General features: G+C 37.4%; 1 protein-coding gene across 2 annotated transcripts; it reads left to right on the top strand.

The window, feature by feature from the left end:
• The first annotated feature begins 2610 nt into the window (after positions 1–2610).
• TVP23C (trans-golgi network vesicle protein 23 homolog C) lies at positions 2611–11920 on the top strand. 2 transcript variants are annotated; one of them, XM_026702146.2, is made up of 7 exons: positions 2611–2756; positions 5011–5093; positions 5682–5826; positions 7250–7339; positions 9053–9184; positions 9274–9402; positions 10208–11920. In XM_026702146.2, the coding sequence occupies exons 2-7, from the start codon at positions 5062–5064 to the stop codon at positions 10238–10240; spliced, it is 561 nt and encodes a 186-aa protein (XP_026557931.1). In that variant the 5' UTR covers positions 2611–2756; positions 5011–5061; the 3' UTR covers positions 10241–11920. The 2 variants fall into 2 exon arrangements, with proteins under 2 accessions (XP_026557931.1, XP_026557930.1); XM_026702145.2 differs by having other exon boundaries at positions 2611–2656.
• The last annotated feature ends 3676 nt before the right edge of the window (positions 11921–15596 follow it).

Consider the following 15596-nt stretch of genomic DNA (forward strand, 5'->3'; position numbering starts at 1 on the left):
GCTGATCAGAATGAGAATGGCCACAAAAATAGCAATTTGAAAAAAAAAAAGGATGGGGGGTATTGAAGCTAAAGTATTAGTCTGCACTGGAGAGATCCAGGATCTCATTTACATTTTCTCAGGTCACCCAACCTCACAGACTAGTTGTTGTGGCAGTGAGGATGGGAGGAGAAAATGCTATGGATACCATTTTGAGAAAGATAAGATGGAAGTTAAATATGTTTTATCAAGGGCCCTTTCTACCATCATCATGTGGCCCCAAATAGAGTAATGCTGAGGCTCTTGAGCAGGAAAAATTGAATCCCAGCTTAACTGCATCAGGTCAGCTATCTCTATAGCCTATGGTTCTGTTCCTTGCATGTAGTTTAATTTGGCTACATTCCTCAAAACTGTGGAAAGAACTTCAAATAACAATTCAAATTCAGGGATTTTGCCTGCAAACCATGCTTAAGAATGTTAAAATGTGTTTTGGAAGAATGAAGCAAATTATTTCAGATCAGCCATGGACAGAAAAATACATAACAGAAGAGTTACATTATTTTTTGAACCATATAATTATTCATAGTAAATATTTAAAGGCACATTTTCTCATATTTCACAAGTACGCAGTAGATAATACACACAAAAATATCAGTCATAGGCATCATAGTGGGATGTCCTGTAAAAAAACTTTTATTTTACCAATAGGTTGTAGCAGATAGGTCTTGTTCTCTTCCACATACTTCCTTAGAGCAGATTGTTAGAAAAAAAAAGTAGTTCAAATACTTAACATTCACTATTGTAGTTACCACAAAACAATGGTTTTTATTTTGCATCATTACTCAGTTATTTCACAGAAAGACACATCAATTTCTCAGCTTTTTTACATGGAAGATAATGAGAGCTAAAATATGGAACAAGATTACAGAAAGACAATAGTGTCAACGCCCAAGACACTGCACCATTTAGAGTTGTCACTACTGTGATAAAGGTTATGTCTGTCAGTGTCCTTGAAGATTCTAGGGGCCATCCAACCATCCAGCACCCTAATATAGCCAGATTGGTTTTATCAGGGCCCTTCTCCCATATTGTTAAATTATGTCTAGTGCTTTCATTGGTGCTTTGCAGCAAGGAAAAAAAAAGGCTGAGGAGAACTGCTAAGTTTCTAAATCTGTATACTTGGTTGTATTTTAAATACTGATGAAATCAAGGCTTGGCATGCTACTGCAAATCCTATACATCTGCAAGGAAGGGAGGGAGGTTTAAGAGGAAAAAGTTGCTGCCAATCAGAAAACGACCAGAAAATGATTGTACAGAGCTTCAGAGTGAAATGGAAACGACATTTATTGCAATGTTTAAGGAGCAACCCATTTCCAGAAATCTTGCCAGGAAAATTGCAGGGACTTGTCCAGGCAGTTGCCAGGACTGGCTCAAAGGCACACTTCCCTCAAAAAAGTGCAACGTTAGGATGAATCCAGAAATAAATGGGCTCAGCTGCCAGACTGATACAGATGCAAACCTGGAATTGTTGGAAGAAATATCCTTCTGGGTTCAGTTCCAAGTGGGAAAAAAGAAACTGGATTCATGGAAGTTGCTTGGAAAGATTTATTGATGAACAAGGTCACATGCCTTAGAGATCTTAGGTGGGAAAAATGGGAAGGGATGCTGAGAATTCCTGGGTTTTATACCTTTTCTGGCTTTGAACTTCCTGGTGCACAGGAAGAGTATCCTGATTGGTTGCTGTCAGGGGTCATAGCTAGCTTTTTAGGTTGTGTGCTAAGTTTGGCTGAAACTTGCTGGGTTATGCAATGAAGGGCAATTAAATGGCTCTGCCCAAAAGAGGTAGATCTTTGTTATGTAGAATAGACTGCCCCAGGCCTTAATGGCCCATTAACAAAGGTGGAAGGGCTGAGTTTCTGCCCCTCTTGAGTTTCTACTTTTCTTTTAGGGGAAATATTTTGTATCCTAAAATATTTCATTTTCCTCGGAGAGGGGTGGGTTTCAACCTCCAACAGAATGATGCAAAGCCTTGATAAGTAAATTTTCATGTTGCTGTTCCATTGGAAAATCTTAAAAGAAAAACTGCTCCTGAGAACATCTGTCCCTTTGCTTTACAGATTATTCATCTCTATGAACTAATTGTTCAGGAAATATTAGAACACTCCTAAAAGAGTTTAATCATAAGGTGCATAGCGCTAAACTAACTTAATCTATATTAAAGCTAAAGAGCTAAAAGAATAGAATTTTAAAGCTTAAGAGGTAAAAGAATAGAACGATTACTTGCAACATGTTTCATTTTGAGTGCTAAGTTACACTTTCCCATCTTATCCCTGTTAAAATCCTGACTTTCTCTCAGAGAGTCAATCTTGGGCAGTGCTCATCAACCTTAGCGACGACCCGCATGGTGGTGTGATAATTAAAAGTTCAAACAACTTAAGCCTTGATAAGGTTGAGAAACATTGCTTATAGAGAAACCTCTCGTACTCGGGATAAAGTCAATAAACGGAGACGAGCTCTCTATCTGTCCCTATATCTATCAGTCAAAGCTTGACGGCTTTCCATTGGACGTGGAGGCGTCACCACATAGCCTGGCGTCCGTCTCACGTTGATGACGTAGACGGCTTTGCTTGGGGAGTTGGTTGTGACGTGGCAGAAGGCGGAAGCGATGTTGCGGCAGGTGGGAGCTAAGGGGCTATTATTTCCTAGCGCGGGCCAGGGACTCTGAGTGGGTTTCTCACACCGGGACTGAAGGGACCTTTTAAATATTGGAGAGGGAGGTGAGCTGGAAGAGGACCCGGTAGAGGACTTCCAAGCCAAGGTCGTGGCTGTGGAAAATGAGTCCATCGCGATTGAAGCCCAACCCAAGCCACCCAAGTTTCAGCTGCTTTGTTAGAAGAGGGGAAGACCAGCTTGCTTCTTGCCCTCACCTACCTTCCTTCTCCTGTGATATCTGGGCTTATGCCCGCAAAACTTTCATTTTTTCCCATCCCCAGTTTTTAAATGTTTTTGTATATAGCTTTTAATTTGAGGATGGGGGGACTTGCATTACTAAGGCTCCCAAGCGATTGAAATGTGGGCATAATAATTGGAAATCAACTGTGTATTATCGAAGTAACTCTAGAAAATTAAGACAAGGATTTACAGGCAGCAGCATACAACAAACTCTTTAACGATTGCTGGTGCTTAACTGGTCATTTTTAACTCAAATATAGTAAGGTTATCTTAACCCACGAACAGCAGGTTGGCTGTAGTATTGCACGTCTGTGAATTGGAATATGTGACATTAAGTTTAGAGTAGTTTTATTTAGTTATGTGGCTAGGTCACCCCATCTCAATCATTGTGAAAGATCAGTAACTAGTATGGGTTTATATTTCTCCAAAATTGGGTAGATGGCCCTGAAGATTTATAATTCATTAGTGAGTAAATGGACTTACTATTTGAGTTATATCCTCCCTTCACTCAAAAGCTCAAAGCAATGAACTTGGAACTCCCTTCTAATTTCCCCTGCAGCAACCACCCTGCGGGATAGGTTGGAATGAAAGAAAGTTAAATGGGATGCGAACTGAGGCTAGAGATTCTCAGAAAGAAATATTGATGTCCAGTGAAGGGATACAAGTATCCTATTGTTACCTGACAGCTCTAAATGTAAACTTTTAGTAACAGCAGATGATTATGAACTATGATAACAAATGTTTTCAGATTCCTGGTTTTCATTAGGAATATAGTCTTAGGTTTAAACAATACTATGATTTTACCCTTAATTTTAGGTTATTCTTAGCTCAAGTTTTACATCTTTTTAGCTTAGTAATAATGGTAGGCTAAAATGCTATACACACATTCATAGAAAATAATCAAAGCTGCTTTTTTCTTTATGTTGCTATTGTTTGATCAGTACTTCTTTATGCTTTCTTTGACTAAAATAATTATATTGATAGATTGAAGGCTAAGAAATGGATAACAAATCCAATATCCAGACTATTTTTTTTTTTTTTGCTCCTAATCTTATCAGTGATACTGTCTGGAAACCATGGTAATGCTTACAGTAAATTCATGTTCAGTTAATACTTGTTCCACCAATATAAAAAGAAGACTATGATTATGCTCCTTTTAGTGCCAAGTTATGTAAAGTAAACAAGTATATAAATGATTGCAGTGATAGTGAGACAGGGATTGTGATCTCACTATATTCTTTTAAAAGGATTGTTTAGGAAAGTATACTGTGCAGAAATAAGGTACAACACCTGCATTGAAGAATTATTGCTAATTAGTAAACGATTAGATAAATATTGTCACTGAAGATGACAATCTAGTATAGATTTCTTCATCATTGCTATTGGCTTCAAGTCGCAAATAATTAAACATGGTTTCCAGTATAGTTAAGTTAGCCATCTGTTTTTAACATTACATGGTATCAATTTCAAGAATGTACACATTCCTGAAAACTTGCTGTAGAAAAATTATTGTTGAAGGGCCTGTGAAATATTTTCTAGTTTAATGTAGAATGAATACCCATAATAAAAGAAAAAACTTTTTTGTTTAATCCATTGCATTCCTTTTTAAAATGACAATAACTTAACAAGAAATAGATCCATATTTTGCTGTAGAGAAAAAATAAGAAACTTAGATTCTCTTGCTATTGTTTTAATCAGAGTTTTGACAAGTGAAACTATATACAGCATCACTATACCAAAATACGGGTTTCTTGTTTCTACGTAATTTTCTGAGTTTCATCTGGAAGTACCACAGAATCTGGCATTTTCAGCAGAATGGTAATGATGCTGATAAAACATTTATCCTGATTTTTTATATATATAAGTCAAGCCTGTGAACATACCTAAAACTCCTGCTTCTTATTTTCCCCACAGTAATAACCTGTGAGAATCATAGTGGTGTTCCACTATGCTTGTTTTATCCTTGTGTTACCCTCACCTCCAGGCACCCATAGTTTTATCACAGTAGCATAGGTTGGAGTTGCACAATGGCACATATTTCTTTTCTTTTTTCTTTTAAACCATTTTTAAAATCTCTAGGATAGTAATGATGAGACGGAAGATGTTTCACTTTTTGATGGAGAAGATGAAATGTCCAAGAAGTCCAAGAAATCAAGAATAAAGTAAGTTTGGAAGAAAGAGGCTGCTATGTCTTGACAGGCTTTTGGGGTTAGGTTAGGAGGAGAAAGTTATGGCATAATCTAATTCTCCTAAGAAATTGGAAATATAGTTTGGTTTAGTAATTATGAAATCCTGGTGAAATCCTGTATAGGTGTGTAGGTTGAAAATATTTTCATCAATATCGGCATAGATTCTGCTTTCATTGTCATATCTACGGGAACACTTACATAGAATGAACTGCAATATTTACTTACCTCTTTATCCTGAGCAGACATTTGCAATAAAATTATGTTGTGGAGTATGGTGTTTCAAGTTAAAGAATTTGTTTGTTCCTATTTAATACTTTTCATACCATTAAACATCATCTGCCTAACTCAGATCATTGTGAATAGATCCTCAATGACAAAAATGCCAAATCCAGTCAAAACACTTGCCTGACTGTGTAACCAATCATAATAATATAGTTATGCTTATAAGAATATTGCTGCCTTTATGAAATTGGAATAATAGCATAAATTCTAAACCTTGATTAGGCCAGATTAAACACTGAAATTGATAACCAAATTATTTTCTTCCTATGTCTTTTACAGACACCCTATAGCTTCTTTTTGCCACTTGTTCTTCCGGGTCAGTGCAATAATTGTCTACTTACTTTGTGAATTGTTAAGCAACAGCTATATTGCCTGTATGGTGACAATAATCTTACTTCTATCGTGTGACTTTTGGGCAGTGAAGGTAAGTCATTTTATAAGATGTTGATATTTGAAAATGTTTGTTATCAGAGAAATTGGTAGTGTAGGGAACAGTACTGTTAATCAAAATTCAGATACTAACTGTGATTGCATTTAGCTTGCTTTTTTCTCTGTTCCTCAAGTACAGCAATCAAAGCAATGAGCTGGGGGGAGGGTGCTCTTTGGTGCTTTGAGCTTTTCACTAAAGTTATATCAGAACGTGTAGAATGTGATAAGAAAGTTTGCATTTGCATTCGAATATAACAAGATGGCTATTTCTATGCTTTATTCTATTCATAGACATTTCACCATCCTTGTATATACATGCAGAAGGCTTGCTCCCTATAATACTTTATAACTGCTTGTTGTGGATTTTAATTAGTGTTTTGATTGAAACATTACTTTGTCAGAGTTCTGCTTATGGGATGTTTCTGCCACCAAAGGAGACAGCATTTTTTAAAAATTATTCTCCATATCTTTATACACACATAAGACGTTACTACAGAGTTTTTGACCTGGGAGGATGGGAATCCTATGGAAAATGTGCATGGTTCTTTTACATTCATGGAACTCAAAATGGAGCCAAAAACATAAAAAGAAGAAAAAGCAAGAACCTTTCATTTTAGAAGGAAGTTCTGCACATTTATATATTAAATTCAAAGTCAAATTAATACAGCATGATTATGTGTTAAGTGAATAAAGGCTTAAGAGGGTAGAGTATATGTTCCAATTGAAAATCAGTGTTAGATTTATCCTGTGGCTTGCTTAGAACTCCTCATTATTACAGATACTGAACAAAACAGCCTCTTTCCCGTGTACAAAGTAGAGGCCAGTTCTCTTCCTTGGTCATACTGTCATTGTTATAACTTATTTTAGAGAGCATGTCAAAGTGAGATAGGAATATTCACATTGTTAAATGTGTGTTATTGCACTTTTATGCCTAATAATATGTTTCAAATATGCTTGAATGTTTGAAAAAGCACATCTTTAAAGCAGGCACTTGTTATAAACATTCCAGAGTTATTTGGGCAGGAAGACATATGGCAAACTATTCTTGTTATATTTTAAATAACCAGAAGGCATATAACCTATATACGTGATAGGGTCTAAGAAGACTTTGTAACAACATGTTTCCATGTCACTAGTAAAATTATAACTTTGCTTACCAAGCAACTATTTGCAGTAAACTGAATAGTATTGCCAAGAATGTGGCCCAGGGGCATACTAGTGTAAGCTGAGTAATTGATAGCTCACTTAGAAATGTGACTGCCCATGGTTATACTGTTGAACAGCACAACAGAAATGAGATTCTTGTTTCATTAGAGTTTTGTGTATAAAACAGTGGAGGCATTTGGGAGAGCTTATTTAGCAAAATGTATGATTGCTGTTGCAAGAAGCACTTTCATGCTGTATTTAACTCTCTCCAGAATGTCACAGGGAGGTTGATGGTTGGCCTCCGATGGTGGAATCAGGTTGATGATGATGGCAAAAGTCACTGGGTGTTTGAAGCCAGAAAGGTAAATATCTTCCCTGTTGCTGAGGGAATGACTGTGAATGGCATACTCTACAGCTTAGAACACTTTTAATTCCAGAATCGGATACACACAAATCACAGCAGAACTATTGTGGCTACTAGTTGTGTGCATTTGAAATCTGCTTTACCTTCTGATTTGGAGACTGGGCTGCAAAGATGTACAGTATATGTTCATCTGCAGTGAGATAAATGATATTAAACAATTCAACTTATTTTAAAGAATTGTGATTGAATGAGCTACGATCAACCTATCAAATCATACAAGCAATGCATTTTAGAGTTCCTTGTAGAGGAACAACATGATGTTAGTTACTTTAAAGAACCAAACACAAGTAGCAGTTTTTAGGCATGCTGAGAATCCTTTTTTTCAGTCTTAAGTCATGAAAATATTTAGATACATCAGGCCAATGCAAATGAAAAATTCCTTTTCTTTTAATGTGAGTTTGAGGGTAGGTTCTCAGTTTATACATTTTTCAGGCTTGAACAGGAATATGAAGACAGCCTTGAAGAAGAATATGCAACAGTCTTTACAAAAAACATCATCTTAGTTAGGAAATACAGAAGGGGGTGAGGAAGAAACTTAAGATTAGTTCACTTTGATTATAACAGGGAAAGAAAAACTTTATGGGGCTTTCCAGGATTCTGTCACTACATCCTACAACAATAAAGATGAATAACATTAGTTCTTGTGTTGTCTGTTTCCTGACACAGACCACAATTAGTTTTCAAACATTTGATCTCCTTTGGTCTTCATAACGTGAAGCAATGTTGTATAAGCAATGATATTTACCGTTGTTTACAGGTAGTTTTTACTTTACAACCATTCATTTCAGTGATTGAAGTTACAGCAGTTCCTGAAGTTATGGTTGCATGATCAGAATTCAGTTTCTTGGCAATATAGCCTGCTTATATTTATGACTGCAGGAGTGTTTCAGTTCTCCCTGCCTATCTCCTCGCATCTCTGCCCCTTTGGCTGTCCTGCACAACGAAGCTTATTGGTAGAAGCAGCCAATAAGTGCTAGTGTTGAAGTAGTGGCTTGGGGCCTTTGGAAGTGACAGCCAGCCAGCACCACCAGTGAGCCTCTACTTCAGCCCAGTGGCACTTCAAGCAGCGAACTGTGGCAAGACGCTTCTACCACATTCAGCTGACCTTCACCATCTTCCACTGCTGATGAGGTCTGCCCTGTGAGAGGCAGCTGCTGGTTGAGAGAGGCCTTTTCCAAGGCTGTTCATGCCATTCTCCAAACCATAAGCTTGCCTTGAGAGAAAGGCCTGCTGCAGCCAGCAACTGCCTCACATAGAGCCAGGCCAGGCATGTCTTGTTGGCAGTGGGAGTAAGACAGTGAAGGCCAGCTGGGCATAATAGGGCCTGCAGAGCACAGGATGACAGGGATAGCTGAGACTTTGTAATGTTGTGCTGGTTTGGTCAGGAAGCATTCTCTCCCTTGATGCCCCTTTTGGATGAAAGGATACTTCATTCTTTTTCCACTCTGAAGAAATATACAATTCCAAAAGTATAAAGCCTTCTATTGCATGATTTCTTTAAAGAATCATTAGATTCTGCTGCTTCAGCAACTGTATTATCATCACCGAGATTTTTCAGCATTTAACTAAAGTACTTTTTTTAATAATGTTACTTATGCTTAATTCAAAAAATAGAACGCAGTGTAAGTAAAATACTACTATTCATTTTTAGGCATCTGCTCGGGGGAGGAAAGCTATTTCAGAAGCAGAGTCCAGAATCTTCTGGTTAGGATTAATCACATGTCCTTTACTCTGGGTGATTTTTGCCTTCACTGCCCTATTTTCTTTCAAAGTTAAGTGGCTGGTGAGTAAAATGTTCAGTTGTTTCCCGCTAAGCTCATTGGGGCACAGGGAAGCCTTGCTTCTCTGACATATCTTCCTCTCCTTTTCTAGGCAGTGGTAATTATGGGTGTAGCATTGCAAGGAGCTAATCTTTATGGCTATATTCGGTGCAAAGTGGGTAGCAGGAAGAACCTGACCAGCGCAGCAACTTTCTACTTGGGAAGGCAGTTCCTGCGGCAAGTACGTGGGAACTTTATTTATGCAACTATCTTTCCCCTCTCTCAGTATTTGCCTTGTGCTTTGCATTTCCCGATTTAACTTTGCATTTCCCGATTTTGCTACTTTTTGTAGGCCTTAGATTTAAAGAATTCAAGATCCAAGACTGGCCTGTTCAGGTTCTGTTACACCTGAGACACGGGTGCTTGTTTCGGTTGTATTTATTATAGCTCTGCCTTGGCCTGTTGAGGAAAAATGTCACATAAGCTTTCAGAGTGCTCTCTCTCCTCCTCATTTGAATACATATAACTTAGCTTTGAGGAATCTGACTTTGAGGGTCTGAAGTTTAGACCAGCAGTCTCCAATTGTTCCAGCTTGGTGGAGTGTCAGAGGAGATGGTTCTGCATGGGCGGCAGGTGAGTGCGCAGCTCCATTTCCACAAGCAGCTGGTATGGAGTTGCGTGTGTGCTTGCCGCCACTTCCGCGGTCCATTTTTGAAAGGGCTACAGCCTGGTAGTAGACCGCGGCCCAGGGTTTGGGGACCCCTGGCTTAGACAATCCTCAAGGCTTTAATAACCTTGTTTGCTCCCGTTAACCATCTTCAGAGACACTGCTTAGGCAGTATGATTTCCTTTAAAAACTCTACAGGTACTTTGATAATAGCATTTCTAGGCAAAGGTCCAGTCATTGTGTCTGCCCACAGAAAGTGATACAGAGAATTTCTTTTTTTTCCAGAATTGGGGCAAGTGTGGCCTTCAAGACAATTTTTCAGAGTTTAACTATAGTCGATATAAGTCCTGATCTTATGCTATTTACTTTTCTTTTACAGACCACACCCAAGGACGACCAAGCAGTATCTTGAGGTTCATGAAGAAATGCTACCTGCCATTTTCAGTTCTTATGGAGAATGAGAGGGGGAGTCCCTATTTCTTGGCCTCTGTACAGGAAATTTATAATCTGTGTATGGATTTTTGTAATTAAATATCTCATAGAAGTGTTAATTATTACCGTTTCTTACAACTTAGATTTTACAGAACCCTTCTTGACTTAACTGACTGCTGGGCTCTTTAATTAATTAAATAATTAATTCTTCACTTAGAATTAAGTTAAAAAAAATAGAGATGACATCTGTGACTATAACGTTCCAGTCCTGAAATAGCCGGAACTGTCCCAAATAACTTAGCAGTCAAATATTTTTGCTATTTCAAAACCAGCTTGTTCAAGAAGTGTCATGATAAGGGCTTGAGCAACCTTTCCTTATGTGGGAACTGTGGGATGTAACCTTTAATACATGACTTAATGTGTACATTATTGTGAGATCAGGTATTTTTAAGAAAGTATTTTAGATCTGAAATAGAAAATAATAACAATTGGATAATTTCAGCTGAAGGTCAGGAATTGAGAGGAAGAACTAAGGGTTCTAGTTTCACAATCAGAATAGAAAAACACTGATGCCTGTTGATTGGCAAAACATAACTTTCCTGTTTTGTTTGGTTTTGATCTGAGCCGCCTTGAATATTGAGATTTCCTGAGAAGTAAGGGCAAGTTCGCTTCAGCTTAATATCTGAGTAAAAGAGAATTCTCAGGCTATAACTATGGCAACCAACAAGGATATAGATCTCAATTCATAGCATCCTATAGAGAGAGGAAGGATTTGAGTGTGCCCCTTTGTGCCACTTAACAAGTTATAGAAGAACTGTTCTGAAATTGCTAGTGCCAATTCATAATAAACCTGTACAAGCAATTTCAGAACTTATGAAATAAGAGATTGAGCTATTTTAAAACTAAGTGGCTCATGTTACTAGAAAAATCAGCCCAGGTAATCCCTTGGAATAATTTAGATCAGGTGTATCTAACTGCTGGGTTGTGGCCCAATACTGCATATGCACATTTGCTCACCACTTGTGTGAGCCAGTTCCCCTCCCTGCTCTCCATACTGCAACCAGCCTGCCAAGCCGCAAAAGTTGGGGGCCATCTGCAAATATTTCTTTGCAAACATAAGCAAAATTTCAGTGAATTTAGGCTTTACTAAAAACGTGGTAGATTTCTGCAAATTGTCCTGCTTTAAATAGAGTGAGTTCCGTGCACAGGGACTAGCTTGTCATGGTGTGCTACTGGTAGTTGGGCTGCTTTTCAAAATCAATTAAAATTCATTGAATTACTGCTCTTTACTGGATGGACATCCAGTTCTTCATTTCAAACATGATCAACTTGTATATTTCTCAAGATGCTTAAACAGGAGTTAAAGCTGGGGTACAGTTACAGTTCAGATAGTTTGTAAGATAAGCTTAGGAAAGAAGTATTGATTATAAACAAACTTAATATAAGCCTAATGGTGGTTTATTGTTCATTTTTAAAAGAAGCGGTTGGCAAGTTTCTATGTGAATGCTGATAGTTAATGTTCATATTTGGATATAAAAAGTAAAGGTTCTTGGAATACAGAAGTAATGTATCTAAAAACTCTGTTTTGCATTGTGCATGTTTGTGAACCTTTCAAATTAACCTGTTTTCCAAAGAAATATATTTTTTTAAAGCTGTGAAATTCTGAATGGGTTTGGTTTAATGTGTCAATATCATGTGCCTCGGGTGATACACTGTAGTGAGTTTCATGTCAATTAACAAGCTTATGTCTTGAATCTAGTCTCATATAGTCTTCCCTTTTTGTCTTCGTTTCCCTTGCCTTTTTGAGCTCTGCCCGTTTTCATTTTTCACAATTGAATTGTGGGAAAGTGGCTGCAGTAGTTTCAGAGATGCACAAGTCTGTTTTTAAGTGCATTATTAATAATCTTGCTAATCAACTTGAGCTTTATCTCCTTAGCTGGACATTACAGCCATTTAGTTGAACACTTTGGGTGCTGGCATTCCTCAGTGATGTATTAAGTAGCCTCGGTTACCCAAACAGTGAATGCTTGATGTAGATGAATTAAGATGGCAAATGCATTTTTCACTAACCGTATTCTAATAATTTTATGATTATGTGAAATGTGTCACAACAGATTGAATATCATAAAAATAATACTCATATCACTGCAAATGTAATGTTTTCTAGGAAAACTTCTCACCCTTTAACAGAGAGAGTAAGTTAGCGTTGTGCCTACTTGAGTGTGGGTCACATCACCCTTGAGATGTTTCGTTTCTGCTTATACTGTATCAACAGTATTCAAGCTTTTAAGTAACAATGTATCCAAGTGGCTATTCTTGAAAATCTCCCAGTTTTGCAGGGTTTTTTGCTGCTCATATTTTTTTACCATATCTTCTCACTCATCAATCTTTGCATTTCTAAAGTTTAACATAATTTCTTCTTAAAACTCTTATTCTTCTATATAAAGTCATCTAATAAAATCAAGGAACTTTTCATTGCTGGGTCTCTCCCAGCAACAAATTTTCAAATTCCCCAATAGTTGTAAGACGTGAAGGACCATGCTGAACTAGTGAGATGGGTATATATAAATTTAATAAATAAATAACCTTTCATCCTATATTCCAAATTTGCCCATCAAATACCAAGCAAATACCATCAAATGCTGGTCAGCTTTCAAGCAGACCTGGGTTTAGAGAGCAGACTGACTTTTTGACATAATAAAGGGATATCTATCAGCCATTGAAAACCTTATTCTGTATAAATCTATCCAGTTACTTCTTAGTTAATTAACCTTCCAGCTGTATTATATGCTAGTATATTGCATAGAGATTTGTAGAATGCTTTTTTCTGTCATGATTCTTCCACAGTTTAGATTTATGGAACGAATCAATTTTTATATTAAAGGAAAAAAACCTGAAAGTCTGCATGTCTAAATTTACACTGTAATTATATCTTCCTCACAGCTAATCTGGTTGATTTCCAAAATCTAAACCAAATGAGATCTGATTTTTACTTACAAGGACCCCTCCTCCCCCCCATGAAATAATAAAGATGTGGGCTACATTGGAATGTCAACAACAAACAACATTTTGAATTTCTCCTTCCATTTGTTGCTAGGATAACTATGTGGACATATTGTATCGATGAAGTCACTGTTAAGTTTGAGTTGATTTTTTTTTCTTATCATCTGCTTTACCTTTTTTTGTCTTTATAAAAAGCCTTGAACATTGTCACCTTCCCTTCCTATTAAGTAAACTGTTTCAGCCCCACAATCATTTTCTTCATCTTCACCATTTCTGCAATAATCTTTTTAGCAGAGAGTCTGGGGCTTGGCACATAGTATTCCAAAGATAATTGCACCTGGAAAGTGTATAAAGGCATTTCAAAATGAGCAGTTGTGTTTAAAGTGCCTTTTTTTCTTGTAAATTAGAAGGCAAAGCTGTACTTCTTTTCAGCTATAATTGTTGCCTTGCTATAATTCTTACTTTTGGAAATTTTTCAAGATTAGTATGCATTTGTGTTTTCTGTACACAGACTATTGCCTTCCTTGATGGTTCACCACATTTTCCACTAATTATGGGTAGCATTTTTCATTCTGGTTGCTTCTAGACAGATATCTTAATATGCAATGTATGCTTCTCTCAGTATAGTTATTTGATGAAGCATCCAGACAGCCTTATTTTTCTGTCAACATCCCCACACACCCTCTTCTTTCTCTTCTGGGATAATCTTTTCAGATGGAAAGCCCTGAAACAGAAGCATGTATGTCCAAAATGATAGTGGTGCCATAAGATGGGGTTTTTATAAGATGGGGTTTGGAAATTAATGTCAGCAGTGATACTGTGATCTTTTGCCCAATCTCTGAGAATTCAGGTTCTTTTCAGTATGTGTGCAAATGTTTCAAATTTTAAATAATTTAGGAAATAAGATTTGTAACTCTTGTTCACATTCAGAAAAAAATTCTTTTGTATGCGTAAAGGTGAGATACCTATCTACAAATGAACATTTAAAAATGCTTTTTATATATCTATACAACTGTAGTTTCTGAACTAGATGTGTGAAAATCTTATTTTTCTCTTAACATAAAGGAATTTTCCCTAAATAATCCTAGCCACTATGGCAAAAGGGAGGCATTGTAGAAGCTGTAGTTTTCTGGAAGGCATCCATATCTACTTGTTGGATTCACAGTGGTCAAATTTGTCCATTGATTTGAGTTTTCCCTAATTTCTCTTAAGAAATACAGTTTGGTAGGTGTGCTGAGAATTCTCTTGTTAACAGAAGGTATAGTTTTCTGGTAAAATCTACTTCAGTTTGTGATACTCTGTGTTCAACTCTAGGGGATGGTGCTCATCTCTGTTTCTTAATCAAGGAAACCAGTGATATCTGAAGACACTTCCGTGATCATGTGGCCAGCATGACTATAAGCTGAGGAGCGCAGAATGTTATTAACTTCCCATCAAAGTGGTACCTATTTTGGTACCTATTTATAAACTCACATTTACATGCTTTTGAACTGCTAAGGGGACAGGAGCTGAGGCAAGTAACAGGAGCTCACCCCATTGCATTGCGTTCTTGTCTAAAACCCAGTCTGTCAGCTTTCCAGCTGACAAGCTCAGTATCTTTAATCACAGCCATCACACCCCTATTCTATTTAGTATGGGGGAGGGAATATTCTAGAACATGAGTGTCAAACTCGTGATGTCACATGACGTGACGTATCACAACTTTTTTCCCTTTCGCTAAACTGGGGTGGGTGTGGCCAGCGTGTGATGCATCTGGCTTGCTGGCTGCAAGTTTGACACCCTGTTCTAGAACTTTTGGATCTCATGTCTTGCTGTAACCTAGATTTTGAAAAATGAGTGGCTGAGAAGAACAAAAAGTTTTATTTCCAACCAACTGCTTTGTATGCTTGTGGAATCCCACAGTCTTATACCTTCTTAGCGAGGAAGGACGGCCAGCCCTGGAGGCCTTCAATGAAATGAGCTGCCCCTCTACAAAATTTTAAAAAAAGCAATCCCTACTATCATTGGCTGCTGAAGATGTAGAATTCTGAATTGACCTCAGTCAGAGAAGCTGGTGCTTGAAAATGAGTTGGCAGGTTAAATTAATTTATGTGAGCCTAGTTCTTGAGATGGAACTGCAAATTGCCAGGCTGACCCTGAAACCTGGAGGTGTTTAAGCAGCTATCAACTACTGCATGAATAATATGTTCATATTCCATTTAAGAATTAATGTATATGAATTAAGTTGATAGCACTTCTGGTAAAATTGATATCAGATTGGCAAACTTTTTCCATGATGGGGTTGAAGCTGCAAATTTAGGGAATAGATTAAATATTGGGGAATTTGTGTGCCA

The sequence above is a fragment of the Pseudonaja textilis genome, chromosome 2 (genome assembly GCF_049901715.1).
Source record: "Pseudonaja textilis isolate UNSWEBS1 chromosome 2, rPseTex1.2, whole genome shotgun sequence".
Classification (NCBI taxonomy): Eukaryota; Metazoa; Chordata; class Lepidosauria; order Squamata; family Elapidae; genus Pseudonaja; species Pseudonaja textilis.

Coding starts and splice junctions, on each gene's coding strand:
- TVP23C (XM_026702145.2), top strand. Junction 9,185..9,273: donor CTTTCAAAGTTAAGTGGCTG/GTGAGTAAAATG, acceptor CTCCTTTTCTAG/GCAGTGGTAATTATGGGTGT. Junction 9,403..10,207: donor GAAGGCAGTTCCTGCGGCAA/GTACGTGGGAAC, acceptor TTTCTTTTACAG/ACCACACCCAAGGACGACCA.